This window comes from Carassius gibelio, chromosome B4 (genome assembly GCF_023724105.1).
Source record: "Carassius gibelio isolate Cgi1373 ecotype wild population from Czech Republic chromosome B4, carGib1.2-hapl.c, whole genome shotgun sequence".
Classification (NCBI taxonomy): domain Eukaryota; kingdom Metazoa; phylum Chordata; class Actinopteri; order Cypriniformes; family Cyprinidae; genus Carassius; species Carassius gibelio.
In genome coordinates, this window is record NC_068399.1 from 24,691,841 (window position 1) to 24,714,385 (window position 22,545).

Genomic DNA, 22,545 nt, shown 5'->3' on the forward strand with positions numbered 1-22,545 from the left:
CCCACAGGAGAAGGAGAGTAAAAATAGCAGCACTGTTAAACACTTCCTCCGTTGGAGATTCAGTCTCTGTCTGTCTCTTTCAGTATCTCACCCTTCGCCGGCAGAAGATCCGTCTGTCCTCTGTCAAAGATCTCCACACAGAGACTGAGGCATTTTGGGAAATTAAGACACTTACTCGATCTCCATGCTGAGGAGCTCCAGCAGAGCCGTGAAGATGCCCATGTCGTAAAGGAGGAAGACGTTGTGTCTGGACCAGTAGAGGACATCAGCTTCTGTGTCGCACTCATCAAACACACCTGAATACACAGAAGAACAAGACAAATTAACAAATTATCATTTGCTTAAGGAAAGACTATTTTAAGGACCAATAATAAAAAGTAAAAAAACAACAATAATTCATGCCAATTCTGCATGTCCAAATTCAAATTACCATAATGCTCAATGTTTCATATTTTATTGTTTCACTTTTTTATATATATATTTTTTTTTTTTTTTACTAAAAACAAATATTTCAATACTTTATATCTTATAAAATCAATTTAAATATGCATAAATTAAAGTAAAAATAAATACATTAAAAAAAAAAATTATATATATATGTTTTTCTTAAGAAATAACATTATCTTCATGCCAATTATTAAAGTCCAAATACACAATCAATAATAATTCAAATTTTTGAAATAGTATATTTTATTGTTTTATATATTTCTATCTTTTTAAAATATTTTTTTCCCAAAAAAACTGCAACATTTTTTTTACTGCAAATTAAAATGACAAAATAAATAATGGGCCATTAAAGAAAGAAAGAAAATAAGAAATAAAAATTTTCTTAAGAAAACACATTATTTTCATGCCACTTAAGTACTTTAATGTCCAAATTCTCATTTCCATAATGCACAGTGAAAATTCTCATTAGAGCAATTTTAATATTTTATAGTTTTAAATATTTTTAACGTTTACTAATAACAAACACTGCAATACAGAATTATTATTAAAAAGATAAACATGCATAAATTAAGGGCAGTTCTAAAAAATTACAAAATTAAATAATACATCATTATTAATGCAATGAAAACTAGGGGAAATGTGCATAATAATTCTTGAAATGTAATAAATTATAGAGAACAAATGCAGCAATAAAATATCTTAGTGATCCTAAAATACATTTAATTTCTCTAATAGATTTCATTGTTTTCTTCCTTTGATTTGGGGGTCGAAATCTGAAATCTGTTGTTGACTAGTTTCGTGAGATTCACCCACTGAATTGTGGTTTTATGTGCTATATTTATACCTTGTGCCAAATAGAGGATGGCTCGGGCCACTTTGAGCCTCTTGTCTCGATCGGTGACCTCCAGAGCGTCCAGCAGTCTCATGACATACACCCTCTGCTCCTCCATACTCAACTCCATCCACCTCCGACCTTTCACTGAGAGCAGAGCACAGAAGAATTATACCTCTGGCCTTGTATATCATTTTTGCCATTCTTCAACTGGTTTCACTTTTCACACGTGAGAAAGATTAGTCAGGATTTGTGTTGCTCAAATACCCGTGACACACTCAATCACCTCACTGACCTCTCAGTGAACCACGTGCATGAGTGGGGGACTTATGAATGCAAATTACTGTACAAACCTCCCCCGGAGTCTGAATATTGGTACCTGGCATAGGCTTTGAGAGTTTGTGAAGATTTCTGCTGTAAAGCCTCAAGTCTTTTCAGTGGAAGCCATGTGTAAAATTAAATTCTGAGGTCATATTCATCTGACGCTGAAGGCTTGACATTGGAATTATTACGGGACTGATGCTTTTATTAAAGTCACATCATGAGGAATCAGAATTTCCTTGATCTTCTGATCTGATCTGATCTGTAAGATCTTGAAACATTTGCTTGTGTACATTTATCATTTCAATGTGAAGAGTTTATATATACAAACACAACACATCTTTAAAGGAAGAGTTTACCCAAAACTGAAAATGAACTCAACCTCAGGCCATCCAAGATATTGATGAGTTAGTTTGTTCAACAAAACAAATTTGGAGAAATGTAGCATAACATCACTGGCTCACCAACGGATTCTCTGCAATGAATGGGTGCCGTCAGAATGAAGAGTTCAAACAGCTAAAAAGCATCACAATAACCCACAAATAATCCATTAGGATGGCCTTATGATGAGTACATTTTAAGCAAATATACATTTTTGGGTGAACTATTTCTTTAAAAAGGCACAGCAGCATAAAATCTGAGAGCCTAAGAGACAGTGAAAAATTACAGTGTTACATTAGAAATGGACACCAGGGGAAAATTAGCTAAAAAAAATAGGAACCCTTTGGATGGCAGCAAACTTGTAAACATGTGATTTGCAGTTGCTTCACAATCAACGCACACAAACATGCAAAAGCCTCTTGGCTTTTCTCCATTTAGTAGAGCTGCAGTGGCATGGCAAACACACGGAGAGAGCGAGAGGTCTGGCTAGGAGATGTGCACACAGCAGACAGGGTAAAGCCTGAGGCTATACACACACACAAACACACACTGGAACCACATAAACATTCATTAGAGTTCTCCTTTTCACACAGAAAGAGAACTGTGCAACTTTGCTGATGGTTTATTTCTGTTCTCTCTCAGACGCAGGTGGAAATGTTATACCCGGGAGCGTTCAGTTAATCAGCCGTCTCTCTGTTCCAGGACTCCAAGCAATTGCTCACTCTTAAACACAATGCAATCCCAGCACAAACTCAACAGCTCTTAAGCACTATAGTTATGTGTTGGGTGAAGAGGCACTGCACATATACATATTTATACAAAACAATATCCAAACATGCTTTAAATTAAAAAAGCTAAACTGTTGGATCACAATAAATTGTTTGTAGAGTACATATATTTAATAAAGTATTTTTCATTTAAGAATTCATTTTTTTTCTTACTCCAATTGTCATTTTTTCTCTTATTCTAAATATTCATACAAAATTTTGAGAGGTTATGCTCTACAAAACAAATCTTAGAAACCTATTTTCTGAAAAAAATTTCTGAAGTGAATTTATTCTATTTGAAGTATGTTTTAAGATTTATACTGGAAATTAATACCAAAAGTACTAATTATGAAAATATGTATTATGTTGTAATCCAGCACTGGAGGCTACATTACCATGGTTCTTGAAGTCTTCCTCAAAGTAATCCCTGTTTAGACTGAACTCTGGTTCCTCTGTGTAGCTGTACAGCTCTTTGTGAGAAAGAGACAGAAGGACAAGCACATGACATTGGTTTTTCATACTCATTAAACATCAACTGGCACGTTGCATGTTACATGTTGCAACATAAAAATGACATCAGTAAATATGCACATCTAATCTTCTATGAATTTAAATTAATTTTATTAAAAAATCTATGGTTGAACAGATCGGAGTTCTTGCGCTACTTCCACAAAGTTTTGTTCACCCAATTTCAGTGTTTTTTCATCCCTAGATATGTTTGTGTGTGTGTGTGTGTGTGTGTGTGTGTGTGAGACCCACCTGAGAGCTCAACAGTGAAGTTGTCCATGTCTCCATATTCAAACTCCAGGTTTGGGGACTCCATGGACCCCTGTAGATCAGAGGCAAATAATAACTGCACTGCCACAACAGAAAGTGTCACATGTCTAACATCCTGGAGCACTTGCCGACTGCATTTCAGGTCTTTCCACCATTTCTGCAGCACGTGATTTTCCGATAATTATGCAAATTCAGCCAGGTCACACTTTTCTAGTACTTCAAGGACAATAACTTGGGAAATGTAGAGAAAATATGGGTGGCAATAATATGTCATTGCGATCACCACAGTACCCCACATGCGCTCGGAAATTACACATACACATTCACTCTAAAATAATATGTGAAGTTAGGATGAATGCATCTCAAATTATAATACACTGAAAATAACAAGTCTAGAGTAACTTGATGCTGTATTTTTGAGATTTTGTAAGTTTGCATCTGTACATGCTTTTTGGGATAATACGTAACGGTTCACTGCTAAGTATGATATATATAAGTATACATACATGTATACACAAAAAGGGTATTGAAAAGTAATTATTTTAAAAATGCAGTTAGCAGGTTCTGTAATATACTAAAAAATTAATTTTAACATTAACTTTGTAACTCTAATGAGACATTTCATGTCATTTTACAGTAAAATACTGTAAAAACGAAGAAGAGGCCATAAATAGCAAATTGACAGTCCTAGAATTCCCTGATGGGGTGCACTGTAAAAAATTTCATTTTAATTGTAAAAATGCTCATTATAATATTAAAAAGACAATGAAATGTTACTGTAAAATCTTGATAACTGGTTAACAGAAAATCCTTATTATATACAAAAACACTGTAAGAAATTTGACAGGACAGTTTGTGTAATTGTACAGTAAAATACTATAAAATTAGCACTTTTTTAAAAGTGAAAACAACAAGTCATCTTATAATTTACAATTAAAAACTTTCAACTACCATTCCCCATTATTTAATATGACAGTTTTTAATGTAAATAATTAAGTTTCTTAGTATTTTGTTATCAGTTACAGTATGTATATTAGCTTTTTACGCTGCATGTGGATAAACAAATGCCCATTAATTATTGTTCTTTCTATAACAAAGTTCTAGACTGGCAACTTTTTACTGTAAATTCCACAGTTTTTTTACTGACCCACAGCGTGTCACTGTAACACTGGTTTCCAGTGTGTGTCCACCTCAAAGGATATTTGCTGCATAAACGACTGCTGACTGTTTGCCAAGTCACTTATGTTAAAGAATAGCAACATGTCTTTTAGCCGACTCTCTTAAAGAGCTACTAAACTGTGAACATTCACACTCAAATGTAGTGTTAATGGTTTCAAAACATCAGTGCTGATCTACTATATACGCTTATATCTCTAAACAGTCTCTTAAACCTTGAGACTTTTCTTTCACAGTCTGCCTGAATTGAAGAAGTGGCAGGTCCTCTGAGGCGTTTTGATTTAATTGCAGCCCAATTAACATCTGGGGAACATGCTCTGTGCTGTCAGTTGAAGAATAAATTACGTAAGATGAACTTTCTTCATTCCCCCTGAGGACCAGGTTCTCTTGCTCAAGTGCTTCTTCATTTACAGATGAAGCACTTCTGTAGGACATTCACCTTAATTCAGCCTCACTGTTCTGTTAGACTTTCTCTCAAGCCGTTTCAGCAGGCAGCTTTCTTGCAGTATCTCCCTGTATTTTGCACCATCGTGCAATAATTTTTTTTAGCACTGTATATGGTTTATGGGCAAAAAATACATTGTGTAATGAATGTGAGAAAATTATACATGCTCATTCTCATCATAATGCACATACTTAATGCATAATGCATGTGCACACTAAACTAATGATTTACCCTCCTCTCTCAGTCTCTCTCTCCCTCCTAACTCACAGACATGCATGTGTGGCACAGTCAGAAGCATTTTATTTTGGTCCTCAGAAGCAGATGGCATTGATTCTCATGGTGGGAAGCTCTAACTGAGAGCTGTGTGGGAGTGAGAGAGAGAGAGAGAGAGAGATGGGCTTTCCTTCTGACAGCTTTTCCCACACCTTCCTTAAAGGTTACTCCCACTCTGATCTCCCAGAAGCAGAACACTCACGTCTGGTCCAAACCAGCACCAGATACTGATGCTTTTAGAGAAGAAGGGCAGGTCAAGGGCCGAAACATCTGATACAAAGGCAAACTATGATATTTATAAACTAGAACAACTTCCTGTAAACAGAATACACATTTCTGCCGTGAATCATGACACTGATTACTCACACACACACACACACACACACACACACACACACACACACACGTCATACACTGAAGAAACTGACTCAGTGGTGGAGTCTAATGAACCATGAGCGATTCATTATGAGAGCTTACTATCATATGTGATCCTGGACCAAAAAAAAAAAAAACAGTCATAAGAGTAAATTTTTTTACAATTTTGATTTAAATTGATAAGCTTTCCTTTGATCTATGGTTTGTTAAGGTGGGACGAATGTTTGGCCGAGATACAACCATTTGAAAATCTGGAATCTGACGGTGCAAAAAAAATCTAAATACTGAGAAAATCACCTTTAAAGTTGTCCAAATGAATTCTTAGCAATGCATTTTACTAATCAAAAATGAAGTTTTAATATATTTACGGTAGGAAGTTTACAAAGTATCTTCATGGAACATGATCTTTACTTAACATCCTAATGATGTTTGGCATAAAAGAAAATTTGATCATTTTGACCCATACAATGTTTTTTTGTTTTTTTGGCTATTGCTGAAAATATATTCCAGCGGCTTAAGACTGGTTTTGTGCTCCAGGGTCACATATTTGATCAGCAAATTTCTAAGGACTCTAAACCATCAACATGATTACATCTGTACTAAAAAATCTGTTGTAAGCTACTACATGCATTTTGCAATCGAACTGTTCATATTTTTTATCAAATAAAGGGCCTTTAAATATAATTGTAAAAACTCCCCCTTCAGGTCATGATTCATGTGTCTTTTTTCCTTTGAATCTTTATCAATTTTTATAAAGCAACTGAAAGAATAACTTTTAAATTGTTAGTATTATGCAAGATGAATGCATACTGAACTGAAGCAACTTAGGTTTACTTGATTATCCATATATCATTTTTAGAAAAATCATGTTAAAATGTGAGTATCAAATATGATCCATCAGGCTTTTGAGAGGCATTTATTTGTTTCTCAGTCATCATTATATTCGCCATATGTTTTGCCCCCACAATAAAAAGTACAGAACGTTGATCATAAAATTAAGCTTTTAAATATCATCTTACTAAATGTGACAATGCACAAAGAGTGACAACTGATATGCATTTCATGTAAACAGTCTGCTATACCATTATATAGATCTCCTTAATTTACAAGCTATCAGAATTACAGCTTACTTTTTGGCCATAATAAATATCAGCAACTACACCAAATTGCATATTTATGCTCAGTTTGTTGTAAGCTATATTCTTCGGTATCATATACATGAGCCATATAAGCATGATAAAAAGCATGATTTCTCTGAGTATTATTTAATATGTCAGGCTTAACATTTCATTTTTCCATACATTATAGAGTTCACATCAAATTTAAATTCAAATCTAAAGTCCAAAGTTCAGCTCGAAGCCCAAACAAACCATTGCAACTGAACAAGAGTTGAAGTATTTTCTATCCTATGAAACGAACAGGAATAATCTGTAAAGCTCAAAGCTCAAAACAGGGCAAAACTTAGCTACTGGACCAAATACTAAAATATCAGTCAAAATTCAGCATTTAATATTCATTACTCGTTAAATGCAGCCAGATTCAATAATTCATCACCATGCACATACCAAAAGACCAAGCACAGAGATTCACATTCAGTATATTCTGCTTCAATGGCAGATCACTCACATATCTGACCTTCGAGTTTCACTCCTGGCCATACACTCCAGCCATGAACTACATTTTGACTCATTTTGTGTACATTCAATCCACCTCCCCTCCCCATCACTGTCTTAGAAAGAAATCTGCTGCAGGAGGAAAACACGCTCTAATTCCTCTAAAAAAAAGAAAGAAAGAAAAACACTCAATATGCTCAACGATCATGGTTGAGGAATTCATTAACTTCACTAGGATGGACATATTCTCAGCACAATATGTGTTACTGTCCTTGAAGACTTAATTTGAGCTGCGCTGTGCCAAGAAGAGAATTAAATATGCATTTGCTTGCTTTTATTTTTAATGACTAAATAAATAATAAGTTCATATTTTTGAGAGAGCAATGAGCACATAATAGTATGCACTGCAGTCTTTGCCACTCCAGTTCAGTTCATTCATGGATGAATAGAGACAGACAAGATAGATAGATAGATAGATAGATAGATAGATAGATAGATAGATAGATAGATAGATAGATAGATAGATAGATAGATAGATAGATAGATAGATAGATAGATAGATAGATAGATAGATGACCCTCTTATCCCCCAATATGACAATGTATATTCCATAATATCAGGCTGATATCAAGCTTAATAAATAACTGGGTTTGAATACGTATTTTAATGCATAGGAATGTGTGTCTACTGACATTGACGGGTTAATGTGAGGAATACGCATGTAAATAAAATGAGCCAAGTGCATACATGCTCAGCATTTTATATGCGCATGTGCATATATATCCATATACTGTGCAAGAAGTGGGAAATCAAGACAGAAACAAATGCATCCTTCATTTTTACCCTTCGCATGCATGCACATCAAACGCATATTTCTATCCTCTAGAAACCCATCAGCAGGTCACACTGGATCAAATTCCTAAAGACAAGGTATTTTTAGCGCCATGCATGTTTCTAAAATAACAACTCGATGCATTTAAAGCCCCCAGCAACAAGCCACCTTACATACACATACATATAGACACACACACACCCCTCTACCCCTGCAAACTGTCAGTGTGTTCGGATTACCTCCGAATCCTTCTGCTGATGGCTGAACCCATCTCTCTCTTGAGCCTGAGACTTCTGTCTGTTACTGTTAGAATCATTAAGTAAAGGTACCTCCATGTCGTCGGTCTGCTGCTGCATCTGTCAGGGTTTGGACCTTCTGCTCGCCGCACGGTCAGAAACACACTGTCACAGTCACACTGGAGCAGACGCAGCTGAACTCTAAGTTCAGAATAATACCCGTCCCCGCCGCTGATTGGCTGCTGCACGCTGATGAGGGCGTGGTTTGACATAAGCCACTCCCACACCGCGTATGAACACGAATATGCGGGTGCAATTACATGTCAATTGCCTGTATTACTCTCATAATAATTGTAAGAAATGTAATACATGTTCATTTTAATTGCTTAATAATAATGTAATAATGAACTGTAATATTCTGATTTTATATGGGAGTGTGCTATCACTGCAATACAGCTTTTGGGGCTGTTTTTATAAAATAAATAAAAATGAAAATAAAATGATTAATTATAGTTGATGTCATATTAAAATCACATAAAATCATACCCTTACTGTCTTAATTTATATTACTTTACATGAAATTCCAGCTTATTTATAAAAAAAATTACATCCCAGACAGCAAGCCAACATTGAATAAACATTGTTTTTCCATCTGAATCATCATTATGGTTGATATTGAAATTTCAATGCAAAATAAATGTTGAATCAACATTATCATATCGATGAAAACCTGATGTTATTAATGTTGATGGCAACAATATTGGAACAACATTGATCTATAGTTATCTTTATGATTGATTAAGCATTGATATTTGGTTACCGGGTGATCCCTGAATGTGTTGAAAAGTAATTGATTTATAGTGGACAGAGAAACGATGCGGTTGTTGAAAAGTCATCGAAATATAGTTGACCGGGAAATATGATAGAAAATGCATCGAAATATAGTTGACCAGGAAATATGATTGAAAATGCATCGAAATATAGTTGACCGGGAAATATGATTGAAAATCCATCGATTTTTGGTTGACCGGGAGATCAACGGGTGGTATACCCAACGTACTGCACCGGACACAGCTCGTTTGTGGACCCTTGGCACAAGCGTACAGGTAAGCTTGCTTAATGTTCGATATGAATCCAGACAGCACAGGCACGCGGTGTGTTTTTATACAGTCTGTGGGCAGCTGAAGAGACTGGCTCATTTTCAAATAATGTTACCGTTAACTTGTTTAGACAACGGTCAAGGTAAATTAATGTTAAAGCCTTGAGTTTCCAGCAGTTTCTCGGAGGGAAAATGTAAAAGCGGTTTATTAAAGAGAAGTCCTGACTGCTTTTTCGCGTGTTTTTCACTCTTTTACAGGCTGCCAGAAAGAATCCGTCTCTATAGTGAGTGATTATTGAATGAGGCTGTACATTATAAATGTAATGTTTTAACTCGAGATGTTTGTTTGTGTGAATGCTGTGTGTGCGCTGAGTTCTGCGCGAGCGGGGAGCAGAGTTGCCATGGAAACGGGGCGTCAACACAAAAACCGTTACTGGCAAGCAGTAATCTCCGTCTCTCGCTGCGGTTGACGCTGTTTTAGGTAAGTTTAGTCGCTAAAATCACACAAATATGATATACAAATGTTTCTGACAAGTTTCTTACTTGTTATTGACATGTTTCAATTAAATTTATTTTATAGAAATGGTTTAATGTCTTCGAAAAAGTCCGTTAGCGTCTTAGCAGTTTTCAGGTAACGTTAGGCTAATTTTGAGCTCTTGTTGATGAAACTCTGGGCTTTTCATCAAATCTTCGTGTGTGTATGAGATATTTTGATGGCTCTGTGAATGTTTTGCTGGTGATTTGCCAGTGTTTTTTTTGGAAAAGGCTGATTTACTGAATCGATGACGTCACTTACACTGAGAGTGTAACGTTAATCGGCTGAAAACAAGTTTACATGAGTGTTTATATTTCATGATAAACAGATATTAATACAAATTGTTCTGTGATTTCAGGAGGACAGAAAGAAACTATACAGAACAAAGTGAAACTCCAAGATTTTTGAAAAGAAAATTGGTGAAATATATTCTGAAAAAGGCATATTAATGTATTTCATGAGCTTCTTCAGTAAATCTGTATTTCTAAGTCAGTATCTCCCTTCAGAAATGTGGCTGACGGGAGATACTGACTTAGAAATACAGGTGAACTCATGAAAGAAGCTCATGAAATACATTAATATGCCTTTTTCAGAATATATTTCACCAATTTTAAGAAGTCCCTGACATCAAAACGTAAGTCACACTCAACCTAAAATTAAAAATATAGATTCTGTTATTTTAAGATTATATTATTAGTAGTAGAATTTGTATATTACATATGTTATTATTGTTGTTATATATATTATTCTGTCTTTTATCTGCATTTTACCTCTGCTTTATCTTGTTTCCTTCTAATGAACCTGGAACTGCAGAGTAAATATTGTTGTCTCTGTGTCAGATGGCTTATTTTGTTCCTGGACTCTTCAGTGATGATGAGCAGAGTCTGAGTGAACCTGCTGTCAGACAGTAAGTACCCTGAGTACCCTGGGGTTTCAGTCAGGGCCTTCAGTTAACAACTGAATCAAACAAAATCCTTAATGGTTAATAGTTACTAGTTAATATATTATTAATCACTTATAAATCATTGAAATGTCAACATTGTACTATTATCTCAATAAACATTATAAATAATTTACAAAGCTTTCTGCACCCCCTAATCTATAAAGTGTAAACTACTCATCAGTTGTACTCATCGGCTTTCATTTGCTTTTGGATGTTTGCGTCACAAGTGATACAGCATTGTACTTGCACAACTATTGTACTTCATTTTAATACCCAAACCCAGACCTCTGACACGCAAGGCAAAAGTTCTACCACTGAAACATTTGAGCTGACAAACATATATATTGTAGCTTGATATTCACTATAGGAAGAAAGTGAAAAATAATAGCATATTTTAGCATTAAAATCCCTTTAACATGTATGGTGATCTGAGAGGCCGGGGGAGTCCAGTTAATGGGGCGTAATTCATTAGCTTTAATGAGAATTGTATATTTTATAGGCCTACATTAAAGTGTATTTCGTTTTTTATATTTTACATTTATTTCTTGAATGCTACTATTACATCAACTGTAGCTGAAAAGAATAAACCACTGTATATTTAATTTGTATATTATGTTGTTTATATTTTTTGTTTTTATATTTTTAATAACAGATTGGTTACCTGAGTACATATGTATAAAGTACAGTCACACTGTATGATTGTGAATTTTAATTGCTGTTTTTAACAGAGATTTTTGTCTTTTCTGTTCTTTTACAGATCACTATTGCACACCAAGTAAGCAAAACAATATTTTTGATTTTATTTTATTTCTGCAAACAACTTGCACCACTTGCAATTGGTTTTCCAGCCCAAAACCTCATCAAAAACTTAATGCAACGGTTTTTGTCTATGATTATTTTGTCAAAACATCTTTTGTCTATGGTAACTCTAATCTACATTAACTATTTAATTAGTATCCAGTTATTTATATTAAATTTGTGGAGTTAACAACTACTTCTGAACCAATAAAATAATAAACAAACATTTTTGAGTCAATTGGCCTCATACATTTTCCTTATGAAAGAGGTCACTGCAAGCTAATCTTTTTTGCCTCCCTTTAATTCGAATACATCCATGAACAGGCAGTTTTGAAAAGTGCTTTGAATATAGGGGAAATATGATCTAGCCTACAACACGAGAACTTATTGCCTTATCCGATCATTGAAAAATCATAGGCCTAGGCTACTGAATTTGTTCAAATATATGTTCTGTTTAACTTAAATGCTAAATTTGTTTTGCATTGTGATTTTATCTTCTGTTTTAGATGCTCTTACTCAGCAGATGGGGACAGCTACCATCACCCAATTTTCACCCAAAAGTGGCTGCGCTATGCGCCAGACCGGGCAGGAGGGACTGGACGACAACTTATGCAGGCATCAGATGACAATGAAGTGTAAATAAAGAGTAAAGAGGCTAATAAACATGAATTTGATTTTAAATAGTGTGGTGTGTTCTGTGTTTTATACAAGATTTTAAATGTTCCATTAATTTTTAACATCCTGGCTGTAGATAAAGCAGGCTATTTAATTTATGGCATTACATTTAAAATTAACATTTAAAAATGATTGAAATTCCATTGAAATCACGTTGATCCTTAGTTCAGTTGAAATTTCAACATTGTTTCAATATTCCTGATAATTGAAATACCATTGAAATTCCGTTGATCTATGGACAGAATTTCAACATTGTTTCAATATTAAATCAGGGTGCAAAATGATGTTGGATCAACATCAGAGTTCGATGTTGATTCAATGACTTAATGTTGACAACGGGATGTTGATTCAGCATAGTTTCAATAACTGTTTGCTATCTGGGATGTGAAAATTAAATTTTCAGTACATATATATATATATATATATTTATAAATGTTTTTGTATTTAATATATAAATATATAATGCTATTAAAACATTTTTATTCAATATTTAAGGTAGACAGGGCAATATTTATCTTTTTCAAGTGGCTGTACAAAAAAAATGCAACTGAAATAATAAACACAAACACCGAGTGAATATAACTGACAGCGAGTGTGTTTGTACATGTAACCTGCAGGTGTGAGTGACAACAGCAGCTGTTCTTGTCTTTGCAGACACACATACCCCTCAAACCATCATGTGTCCAGAATAAACACCTCCAAACCATGACCTCAGTGTCCAGGAATATACAAAGTGACTAAGCACTCCAAGAATAGCATTAAAATACCTTTTTGTGTGTGTGGGTGGGGGGGGGGGGGGGCACTCTCAAGTTTGAGACACTTTCCTAAAGGCATCCTAACAAGTTAATTCATCAACACACTGGGATACCCGTAGCTAGTATTTAAATCTCCTAAAGGATGGAGACTGTAAATTATACCTGAAATGACAGGCCAGCAGAGGCTGAGCGCTCAGTCACAGTCTCCTCATCACGTCATGATTAATTAACCAAGGGATATTATAACCAAAACAATAAAAATCTATCAAAAATGTCATTACTTGAAAAATAAAATAAATAAATAAATAAATAAATAAATAAATAACATTTTAAATATTTAAGACATTTCTCATTTTGTTTAACTTGATGTACTAAAATATCTAAATAAAAAAATGACTAAAATTAAAAACAACAAAACTACATAATATGAATATATAAAAATAAAAACTTAAATATTCTACTTTTAGCATTTGTATACATTTTAAACATCCCTGTAAAACAGGGATTTGTGGTCTTTATTGTAAATTACTTCTGCTATTTAAGAAAAAAAACAAAAAAACAATCAAGTCAATCATGCATATGACAGACTACTTCAGAAATAACCTGATTTGACGCAAAAAAAGAAAAATTATAGCGCAGTTGGTAATGCCTGCAAAAAATGTTTACATTTGTGATTTTTATTTTTGTACTTCAAGATTACAGATTATTGCTCATCTACCATCACTTGCAATATTAAAACATTGTTGACAACTCGTCATTAAACACTTTCTTATTTGTAGTGATTTACAACAATAAATATACAGATGTTTCAGCTTCTTTTTATCAACGCTCATTCTCAGGTGCTGGTGTTGATCCCAATTCGCTCCATGTGGTTCTAAAAGCATCCGGAAAAATCCCAGGCCTGGAACCACCGACTACTGCCACACAGCAGCAGCAAAGCATCTGTTTGTGCACACGAGCCCCTTCATACACACACACACACACACACACACACGTACCCTTGCAAATAAAACTGGAATCAAATTAAGACAACGGGTCGAACACATTTGAACAAGACGTACACCAACTGTGTGGAAGCAGATAAAGACAGTAGTAAATGCAAACATGACAGGAGGGTTATTGGAGATGTGGGGGAACAACACATTTACATTTTTTAATGTAGACTCTCTGGACACAAACTACACGAGGAGCATAAAGCATACCGACAACTTAAGAGGAACAATCATTTAACCTGCCTTCTGTTTGTAAAAGCAAATGTTTGGGAGAAAAGGTAACACCGTTATACGCCTTCAGGGTTTTCTAAAGTTGATGTAAGCAGCGTGGAGTTTAAAGGGTCCCTGTAATGTAATAATTTATCATACAACAGGGACCACAGAGCCCAAAGTATACTTCAGTACGTGTAAAGCATGTGACAAGAGAAAGTCATCATATGCATATAAAATAATTTAGCCCTATTTTTCTAACCGCACAATTAATATACTCACAGTTCGCAGATGCACTTCAAGATTTTTTTTTTACTAGTTTATACATAAGATGAAAACCCAGAATAAAATGTCATTACAACTTGATCTGATCATCACAATCCTAAACATTTTTTAAAAAATTATTATTATTATTATTTTTAATGTAAACTCATTGTGGGAATTATTTTTTAAAGATAGATCATTTGCAATTCTGAGAAAAGTCATAATTGCCAGATGAATTAATTTTACAATTCTGAAGACAGAGCTGTGAGATATAAATATGCCATATGCACAAAATAAAAGTCAGATTTGTGAGATAAAAGAATGACATACCCCTGTGAAAATTATGAAAAAAATCTGCAATCCTGACAAAACAAAAGTTCACGATTTGAAAAATGAAAAAAAGATGTCAACTCATAATTGCAATATATAAATGCAGAATTGTAAAAATATATTTCTGAGAAAAAAATTAAAAGATGTCAACTCATAATTGCAAGATATAAACTCACATTTCTAAGAAGTCTGAATTAATTAAGAATTTCTGAATTAAAGTCAGAATTACAAAAATTTAATTTCAAACGCAAAATTCAGAATTTTGGAATTGCAAGATGAGTTGTGTGTTTATATCTTGCAATTTCGGGAAAAAATTACTTTATAAAAAAAAAACTTCCAAAATGCGAGAAAGAGTCGCAATTAATTTGGTTTATTTTGTGATTGAAACAGGCTTGCATAGGAAACGCCCGGGCCACTGTTTCACATTTTGGAAAATAAACAGACGAGACAGAAGAACAACAACAAACTACTGAAGACTCATAACTTTTGATTAAGTAAATAACGAAGTATACTTTGGGCAGGACAATCAAAGAAAAGTATTTAGCGCTGCAAACATTCCACAGACTAATCGACACCTACACGACACACACATCCACATGAGACGTCCTGAGTGAAGGAAAGAGACGCCACATTAAACAGGGAACCTACAAGGTAGGTGATTCCCTTTATGACAAAGAGAAGATAAATATCTGCCATAAAGATTTCCAGAAGTGTAGCAAAATAAAGGTCCCAATTTTATTTTATTTGAATATCCCAGTCACAAAGGCAGCTTTTGCTCTACAGGCCTGCAAACAGCAAAACTACCTTCTATCCTCTGAAATGAGTACACAGTTGGTCTTGGCTTCAGTTTACACACATTTCTCTCCCATTGTGTTCCAGAATAAATCTGCAGAGGACCTGGATAGGAACTCGGTACCGGATTAACTGTACATTTGGTATCTCATTGAAATAGGCTCTACTTCACAGTATATAAAACAAGGGTTTCATTAAATTTCATATTACACTAGAATATCTTATAACATTAAATTGCTTATTTTTATAATGACAGAGGAGGATGAGTTCATTGGAACAAAAGTTGATGGCAGAAGAAGGAAAAAAAAAATAATAATAGTATAAATATCTTTATATACCCCCTTTGATTACACAGCCTGACGAGTTTCAGCAATAATGTGGATAGATTGAGCATTTCGATCTCAAACATCAATACTGGAGTTGTTGGAAACAGTGTTTTGGGAGGATGTTGCGTCTGAAAGGGAAATTTGAAAAGCTAATGCCTCAGCCAATAAGATTCCAGTATGACTGAATGGAGGGGATAAGCCCCGCCCCCAAATCTTCACAATCCAGTGAAATTTTAACAGCTTTTATTTAGGACCGAGAGCGCAAAAAAATTTAAATTTGCTGTAAAAATTAATACAAGTTTTAAAAAATAAACAACAGAATAGTGTGATCAACTAAAAAGAATGATTTGAAACCCTGCGCCTGACCGTAATTTTGCCCCACCCCCTATATTATATAAAGGAAAATAAAAATCACATGTAGAAAACGAGAACAGGACAATGTGGCATGTCCATTACTAAATCATCAGGTATGATTGAACATTGTTTTTTTTCATCTTTACCGGAACTTTAATTAAACAATAAAAGATCTCTAAATGGATTACGTAAAACTAACATATGAAGCTAAGAAAAGATGAAATGGCGAAATTTCCATGGAAACGTTGCTAGGTTCGCCACTGGCAGTAGCAGCTCATAAAAGGTTAGCTATGTTATTCTAGCATAAAATAAATAAACACTGCCGTAGCGATAATTAGCCACGCCCTTCACACCCAACCAATCAGATCAGGGCTTCTCCCTCCCCTCCAAATGCAGGCTGTGACACACAGCTCTTAGTCTGTATGAAATTATGGAGTCTTGGTAATTTCTTAAGTCTTCGTTTCCCACCAGGGAATGGGTCTAGTACCTAAAAATGAAACATTGCAAATAATTATTAAACTTAATGAAAACAGACAGAGAGTTTTAAATCATTAAGGTTTATCATGCAGCTGCTGACCTGTAGTAGTTTGGCTTAAAGGGTCCGTTCTTGTTCAGGCCGAGGTATTTGGCCTGTTCATCAGACAGTTCAGTCAAATGTGCATCAAAAGTAGGGAGATGAAGGCTGGCCACGTACTCATCTGCAGAAAAAGCAGATTAGCCATTTTTAAGCACATTTTAAACACGGTCCATCAAGAAAAGTCATATTTTGATTGATTGTCTATAATGTAGCACCACAGTTCAGTGCCAAGTTAATACGGCTGCAATTAATGGATCAAAAATACAGTAATAGTGAAATATTTTTACAAATTGAAACTATTTCTATAGTTTTAAAGCTATTTTTTATTGAAATATATTTTTAAAACGGAATTTATTCCAGTGATCAAAGCTGAATTTCATTACTTCACTGTCACATGATTCTTTTTTTTATTTTATCTGGCTTCACTTCATCAAAAATTTTCATAAAAATCAACTGAAAAGTCAAGAATCTAATTGTGCACAGATAAAGCATAACTGGCTCACAAACTTTAGAAATAATAAAAAGAAAAATCATCTTTTGCAAACAAAAGACTTTAAATATTAATGTATTACTTCGGATGCAAAGATTCAGGAAAACAAGGAAACTCATCTCCAATCCGAAAAAAGATTGCACAATTAAATTTTTTGGGCAAAAAGAGGTGCATTGTCTTGGCAATATCAGAGAGGAGTATAAAGCACAACTCACTTTTAAACCCAGCAGGTTTCTATTGGTTGTAGAAGATTTTTATTGGTCAAAATATGAAATATTCAAGTATAATCATTGTGAATATAATCATTTACGTATCAAGGTGTTTTACTATTATAATCAGGTATTTGCCTCTGTGTACATAATCCTGCATGAGAACAGAATGTGCTAACATACTGTAGGGTGAAGGTGAGAATGGAATGTGCAGACATACAGTTTCTGGTAAAGCTGCACATCCTGTTTTGACATGACACGAAAAATATATGACGGAGCCTCTTCCTTTAACGTAACATTAACTGGGAGCTCCTGTCAGCTTGCAAGAAACAGATCGGAGGCATAGCCAAAAAAAGGTAAACAAAGACAGGATGTACAAAATGTATGTAACACGCCTCATAGAAAAAAAAAACTGTATAAAAGACTGTTCAGCCACAGACTTTCTGCAGACCATTCATCTCTAAACTGATTTATCTCTCGGAGCATGAAAGTCTATTATTCTGGCATCAAAACTCCAAGACTTTGAGAATGATTCCTCACAGCATCGGCAGAAGCCACCACATGGTCAGCTTGAAATCAGAGACATTTGCTGGAGAACTTGCATGCAAAATTTCCAATCGTATGAAATCCTATTGGAATTACTCAATTTCACCCACAAAATGTCACAGACCGAAGGTAAATGTGACCGCATCTTAACTGACTACAATCAATTACCCATGATATCTCCCCACCTCTTCTTAAAGAGGTCGTTTGGGATTCAGTCTCTGATTTATTTTTCGTGTCTGAGAGCGTGAGCTGCAGGTTTGGAAGGAAAAGCTGCAGAGCGGTGGAGAGGATGAGAGATAGAGGAGGGAGAAGTGGCAGCCGTTTGTGACAGCGTGACCTATTTTCAGCTGTCTCCTGCTCCTCGGGGTCTGCGCAGGATACCACATGGCTAAACTGTCTACAATGCGTGCTGCGGAAAACACTGAATCTTTCAACAAGCTGAAAAAATCAGTGCATGGAGCAGACTAAAACAATTACAACCATTTCACCCCTAGACGAGCATAATATAAACACAACATTTGAGGATTTCACTTGAATGCTGGGTTTATTGCATGTGACGCTTGTCTTAATGGAAGATAAGCAGCACAGAGCTCTCAAATAGTTCATTCCAGGTCATGCATCACCATTCATTTAGACAGGGCAGGTTTTATGCATGTATTTAGATGCATCATACCCATTTTTTTAGGCAGCAGGTAGACATCCTGTTTGTAGCGGCCTTCAGGAGCATTGTACAGCTCTATCAGAGCCAGTGCCTTGGGAGAAAGGAGCAAGAAATCAGTCACCATGACAACAGCAAGGCTGTGACACACACACACACACACACACTTTATGTACCTGGGGCTCGTACTCTTACACAACACACAGACTGAGCAACCAATTCTCTGACTGGACTATGAAGTCAAATTCTCCTTGCATGCACACTTAAGCACATTCCCCATTTAATAAAGTAATTTATGTTCATTTTTCACTCTTTCACTCTCGTTTCTCACCTGGGTAGTAGCGGTGATGGACAGCACAAAGGTAGGAACAGTGGAGCAGCTCAGGTTTAGGAGGCGACCCTGGAAATATATACAGTATATGGATTGGACAAGACAATACAATTCTAACAAACTGTGTTTTTAGTTACATTTTAATCTTAACTTCTTTTTTTCTCCTTCATAATGCCTGTAATGTATCCGACTGGTTAAAAAAATAAATTTGCCTTGCATACAGAAAGATACTTCCCAGATATTTAGCCACACTATATATAAAAGAATCTATTTTGCATTTATATATGGATATTTAATCAAATGTAACTGGTTTTAAAATAAAAGAAAACTTCAATTAAATGAATTAACTAAAATACATATATATAAAAAAGCTTTTTATTTCAGTTAGTTGCCAAGACTTCATTTCATTCTGGTTTAATGCAAAAATCCACTACAAAATTTTAACTAATATTAAAATGAAAATTGAAATTATATAAAAAAAAAATATATATATATATATATATATATATAAAATTTAATAAACACTGCAATGTGATTGTGATAACATTAAGACATTACCTATAAAGATGTATTTTACATCCCCTCCAGTTTTTTGTAATTTAGCACAATGCAAAATCATCAAAATTGTCAAAAAAAATGTGCAATCCTGCATAATTTACCATTTAGCTGCAAAATATGCATATAAGACGCAGTACTAAAAGTTCTCAACACATTAGTCTGATAAAGACTAATACAATAAAAAGTGCATCAAAATCAAGTTTTCACTTAAACACAGTCGGCTGATAGTGAATGTAAACATTCTGAAGAAAATGTGCATCATCTAATAAAAAAAACAAATAATAAAAAAAACAATAATTACCATCAAAACCAGTCAATATGTATCTATATAAGAATCAGTTAAGTTTATTCATTTTTAAAGCATTTTAAAAAAATAAACAGTGAAATAGCGGTAGGACTGACTTCAATCTAAATAGTCTAACCTCTGCCAGCAGCACTATTCTCTTTCCATCCGGCCAGATCACATGATCCACCTGTGACCTCACCCGCTCCCAGGTCAGTTCAGGGGTTCGCAGACTGGCCTGAAAAGGTGGAAGACGACTGTCAACCTTCAGACACTTACATAAGTGACAATAAGTAAGTGACAATAAACTAAGGGTTAGAGCAGCCTCCTCACCACATCGATCTCAGTGTTGGAGTGGCCCATGTTGCAGACAATACAGCCATTCTTCATGCGATCCATGTACTCTCGTACTACCACGTTTTTATTGCCTACAGACACCACACACAACAAGACTGAGATGAATGCTGACGAGAAACCCTGAAGGCTTCTTGGTTTAGTTGATGAAAGGAGCTTCGGGAAAGAAATTGATCTAAAATGACTCAAAGAGCCACTCGTTCTCCACCTGTCTTTCCCCACAGAACCTCTAAATGAATCCAAAACGTCAAAAAGCAATTACTACCAAAAGTAATTCCATCCACGAGCAACTCTGCTGCCTGCAGACTGAACTGTAATTCAGGTTTGATTCTTGAATTGTCCTGTTCATACTATATCTTACAGGAACGGCTAGAAATTGGTCCATAATCAGAAGTTGTCTAACAACATTTAACTGAAATTCAAGACTGTCTGCAGCTCAGGCATAATTACTTGAAGTCTCAGATGTAATTAACTTTAGGTATACTAGAATCACTGTGCTAATGAAAAGTGCATCTGCATAGTGCAGTGAGAGTCAGAATGCAGTTATACAGACAACAAACTCTGCTCAGTTAGATAACAGTGTATGATTCTGCAGCAGTGTAGTGTCTGTTAAACAGTCTGTTAATTATTCATGATAACCTCATTTCAAAACAATGTTAAAGACCTACTTTCAAAAATGCAAAAATAATCATTATTTAAAATTATTAATTAAAATACATAATAATAATGATGATGATAATAGTGAATAAAATCCTTCATAGCCTCATTTAAAAACAATGTTAAATAATTAATTTTAAAAACATTACAAATATATATTTTAATATAATTATTACTTGAAATATAAAATACAAATATGTAAATAAAATAATAATTATTATTATTAATGTTCGACTAAAAGCCTTTAAAAAATAATATTATAAATATTTTTAAAAACGTAAAAATAATATAATAATATAATAATAAAGCTTTCAAGTTTCAAAAAGGATGCAAAAAGTAGACAACCATTTTTTTTTTTTTTTTTTGGGGGGGAGGGGGTTGTAATTTTTCTTCGCTTGAATCAGAATAATAAACCTCTAAAATTTACTACAAAATCAAAAAACGGATTCCAAAATACCTGTGCAGGTGATGACGATGTCGACTTGTCGGATGACTTCGTTCAGTTTTACCAGCCTGAAGCCATCCATGCTGTGTGATGACAAAATATGAGTAAAAACTATGTGTCAAGAGACTAAATTCTGAATGAGAACCTAGCATAACATTTACAAGAGTTAGGAAAGTACTATGAGAATTTGAATCAGGTGTGCAAAAATGCTGAATACACAGTCCTGGAGATTCATTCACCGCTCAAATGCTGGTTCGCTATGTATTAACACATTAGAATGACATTAAGTGTAATTTAACGGCATCTAAAGGACATCGCTGTTGAGGAAACGCTGAATCAGTGAAAGCGCCTGTGACTCACCAGGCCTGTAGGGCACAGATGGGGTCGATCTCAGTGACGTAGACGATGGAGCCCATCGCTTTGAGAGCAGCACTGCAGCCTTTTCCAACCTAATTACACACAACAGGATTTACAGTAATGACAGAACAAAACACTGAAATGTACCTGACTGTAAAAAAAATATATACTGTTTGTAGCACACTTCCTATGCAATTGACACAAACAGGGCAAGATCAAGATCTTTTGTTATTCCTGGAAAAACATTTGTGTTAGACTATGTTAGCAGAAAACAAATGAAATGCACGTGGAGGTATTTCCTGGTGTTTTCTGTCCTCTAGTGGCCAGATCTAATATCTGTTCACTAATGCAGTAATGCAGCAGGGCAGTGGAGGTGTGTCAGCTAAAGTGATTGACAGATTAAATAGAATATTCTAAAATGTAAAATAGCTGATCCGACACAAAGGAAATTATTTCACCATTTTTGTATATTTCACAAGACTGGATTATTCAGATAGCAGTCCGTCAAATAAACAGATTTAATTGAGTCTAC

The 22,545-nt window shown here is 34.8% G+C and overlaps 2 protein-coding genes and 1 long non-coding RNA gene across 7 annotated transcripts in view; 1 reads left to right on the forward strand and 2 right to left on the reverse strand.

Annotated features, from left to right (window-relative positions):
* Positions 1-8,699, reverse strand: part of LOC127956832 (striatin-interacting protein 1 homolog) — a 22,129-nt gene extending 13,430 nt beyond the window's left edge. For 2 of the 4 annotated variants that reach the window (XM_052555060.1, XM_052555059.1), the window contains exons 1-5: positions 8,479-8,647; positions 3,508-3,577; positions 3,144-3,218; positions 1,292-1,426; positions 176-296 (exon numbers count right to left, since the gene is read on the reverse strand). In XM_052555060.1, the coding sequence (XP_052411020.1) occupies positions 176-296; positions 1,292-1,426; positions 3,144-3,218; positions 3,508-3,577; positions 8,479-8,595 (518 nt within the window). In that variant the 5' untranslated portion in view covers positions 8,596-8,647. Of the gene's footprint in view, positions 1-175; positions 297-1,291; positions 1,427-3,143; positions 3,219-3,507; positions 3,578-8,478 lie in introns of all 4 variants that reach the window. The other 2 variants (XM_052555061.1, XM_052555062.1) reach the window with 2 other exon arrangements.
* A 1,926-nt stretch (positions 8,700-10,625) lies between these two features.
* Positions 10,626-12,531, forward strand: LOC127956837 (uncharacterized). 2 transcript variants are annotated; one of them, XR_008153649.1, is made up of 4 exons: positions 10,626-10,743; positions 10,923-11,016; positions 11,810-11,827; positions 12,357-12,531. It is a non-coding gene; the product is annotated as an uncharacterized LOC127956837 (long non-coding RNA). The 2 variants fall into 2 exon arrangements; XR_008153648.1 differs by having other exon boundaries at positions 10,629-10,743; positions 10,949-11,016.
* A 3,266-nt stretch (positions 12,532-15,797) lies between these two features.
* Positions 15,798-22,545, reverse strand: part of ahcyl2b (adenosylhomocysteinase like 2b) — a 31,427-nt gene continuing 24,679 nt past the window's right edge. Inside the window, exons 10-17 of the mRNA XM_052555063.1 lie at positions 22,017-22,105; positions 21,669-21,739; positions 20,534-20,628; positions 20,340-20,438; positions 19,360-19,428; positions 19,044-19,122; positions 17,126-17,246; positions 15,798-17,035 (exon numbers count right to left, since the gene is read on the reverse strand). Coding sequence (XP_052411023.1) covers positions 17,029-17,035; positions 17,126-17,246; positions 19,044-19,122; positions 19,360-19,428; positions 20,340-20,438; positions 20,534-20,628; positions 21,669-21,739; positions 22,017-22,105 — 630 coding nt within the window. The 3' untranslated portion in view covers positions 15,798-17,028. The remainder of the gene's footprint in view (positions 17,036-17,125; positions 17,247-19,043; positions 19,123-19,359; positions 19,429-20,339; positions 20,439-20,533; positions 20,629-21,668; positions 21,740-22,016; positions 22,106-22,545) is intronic.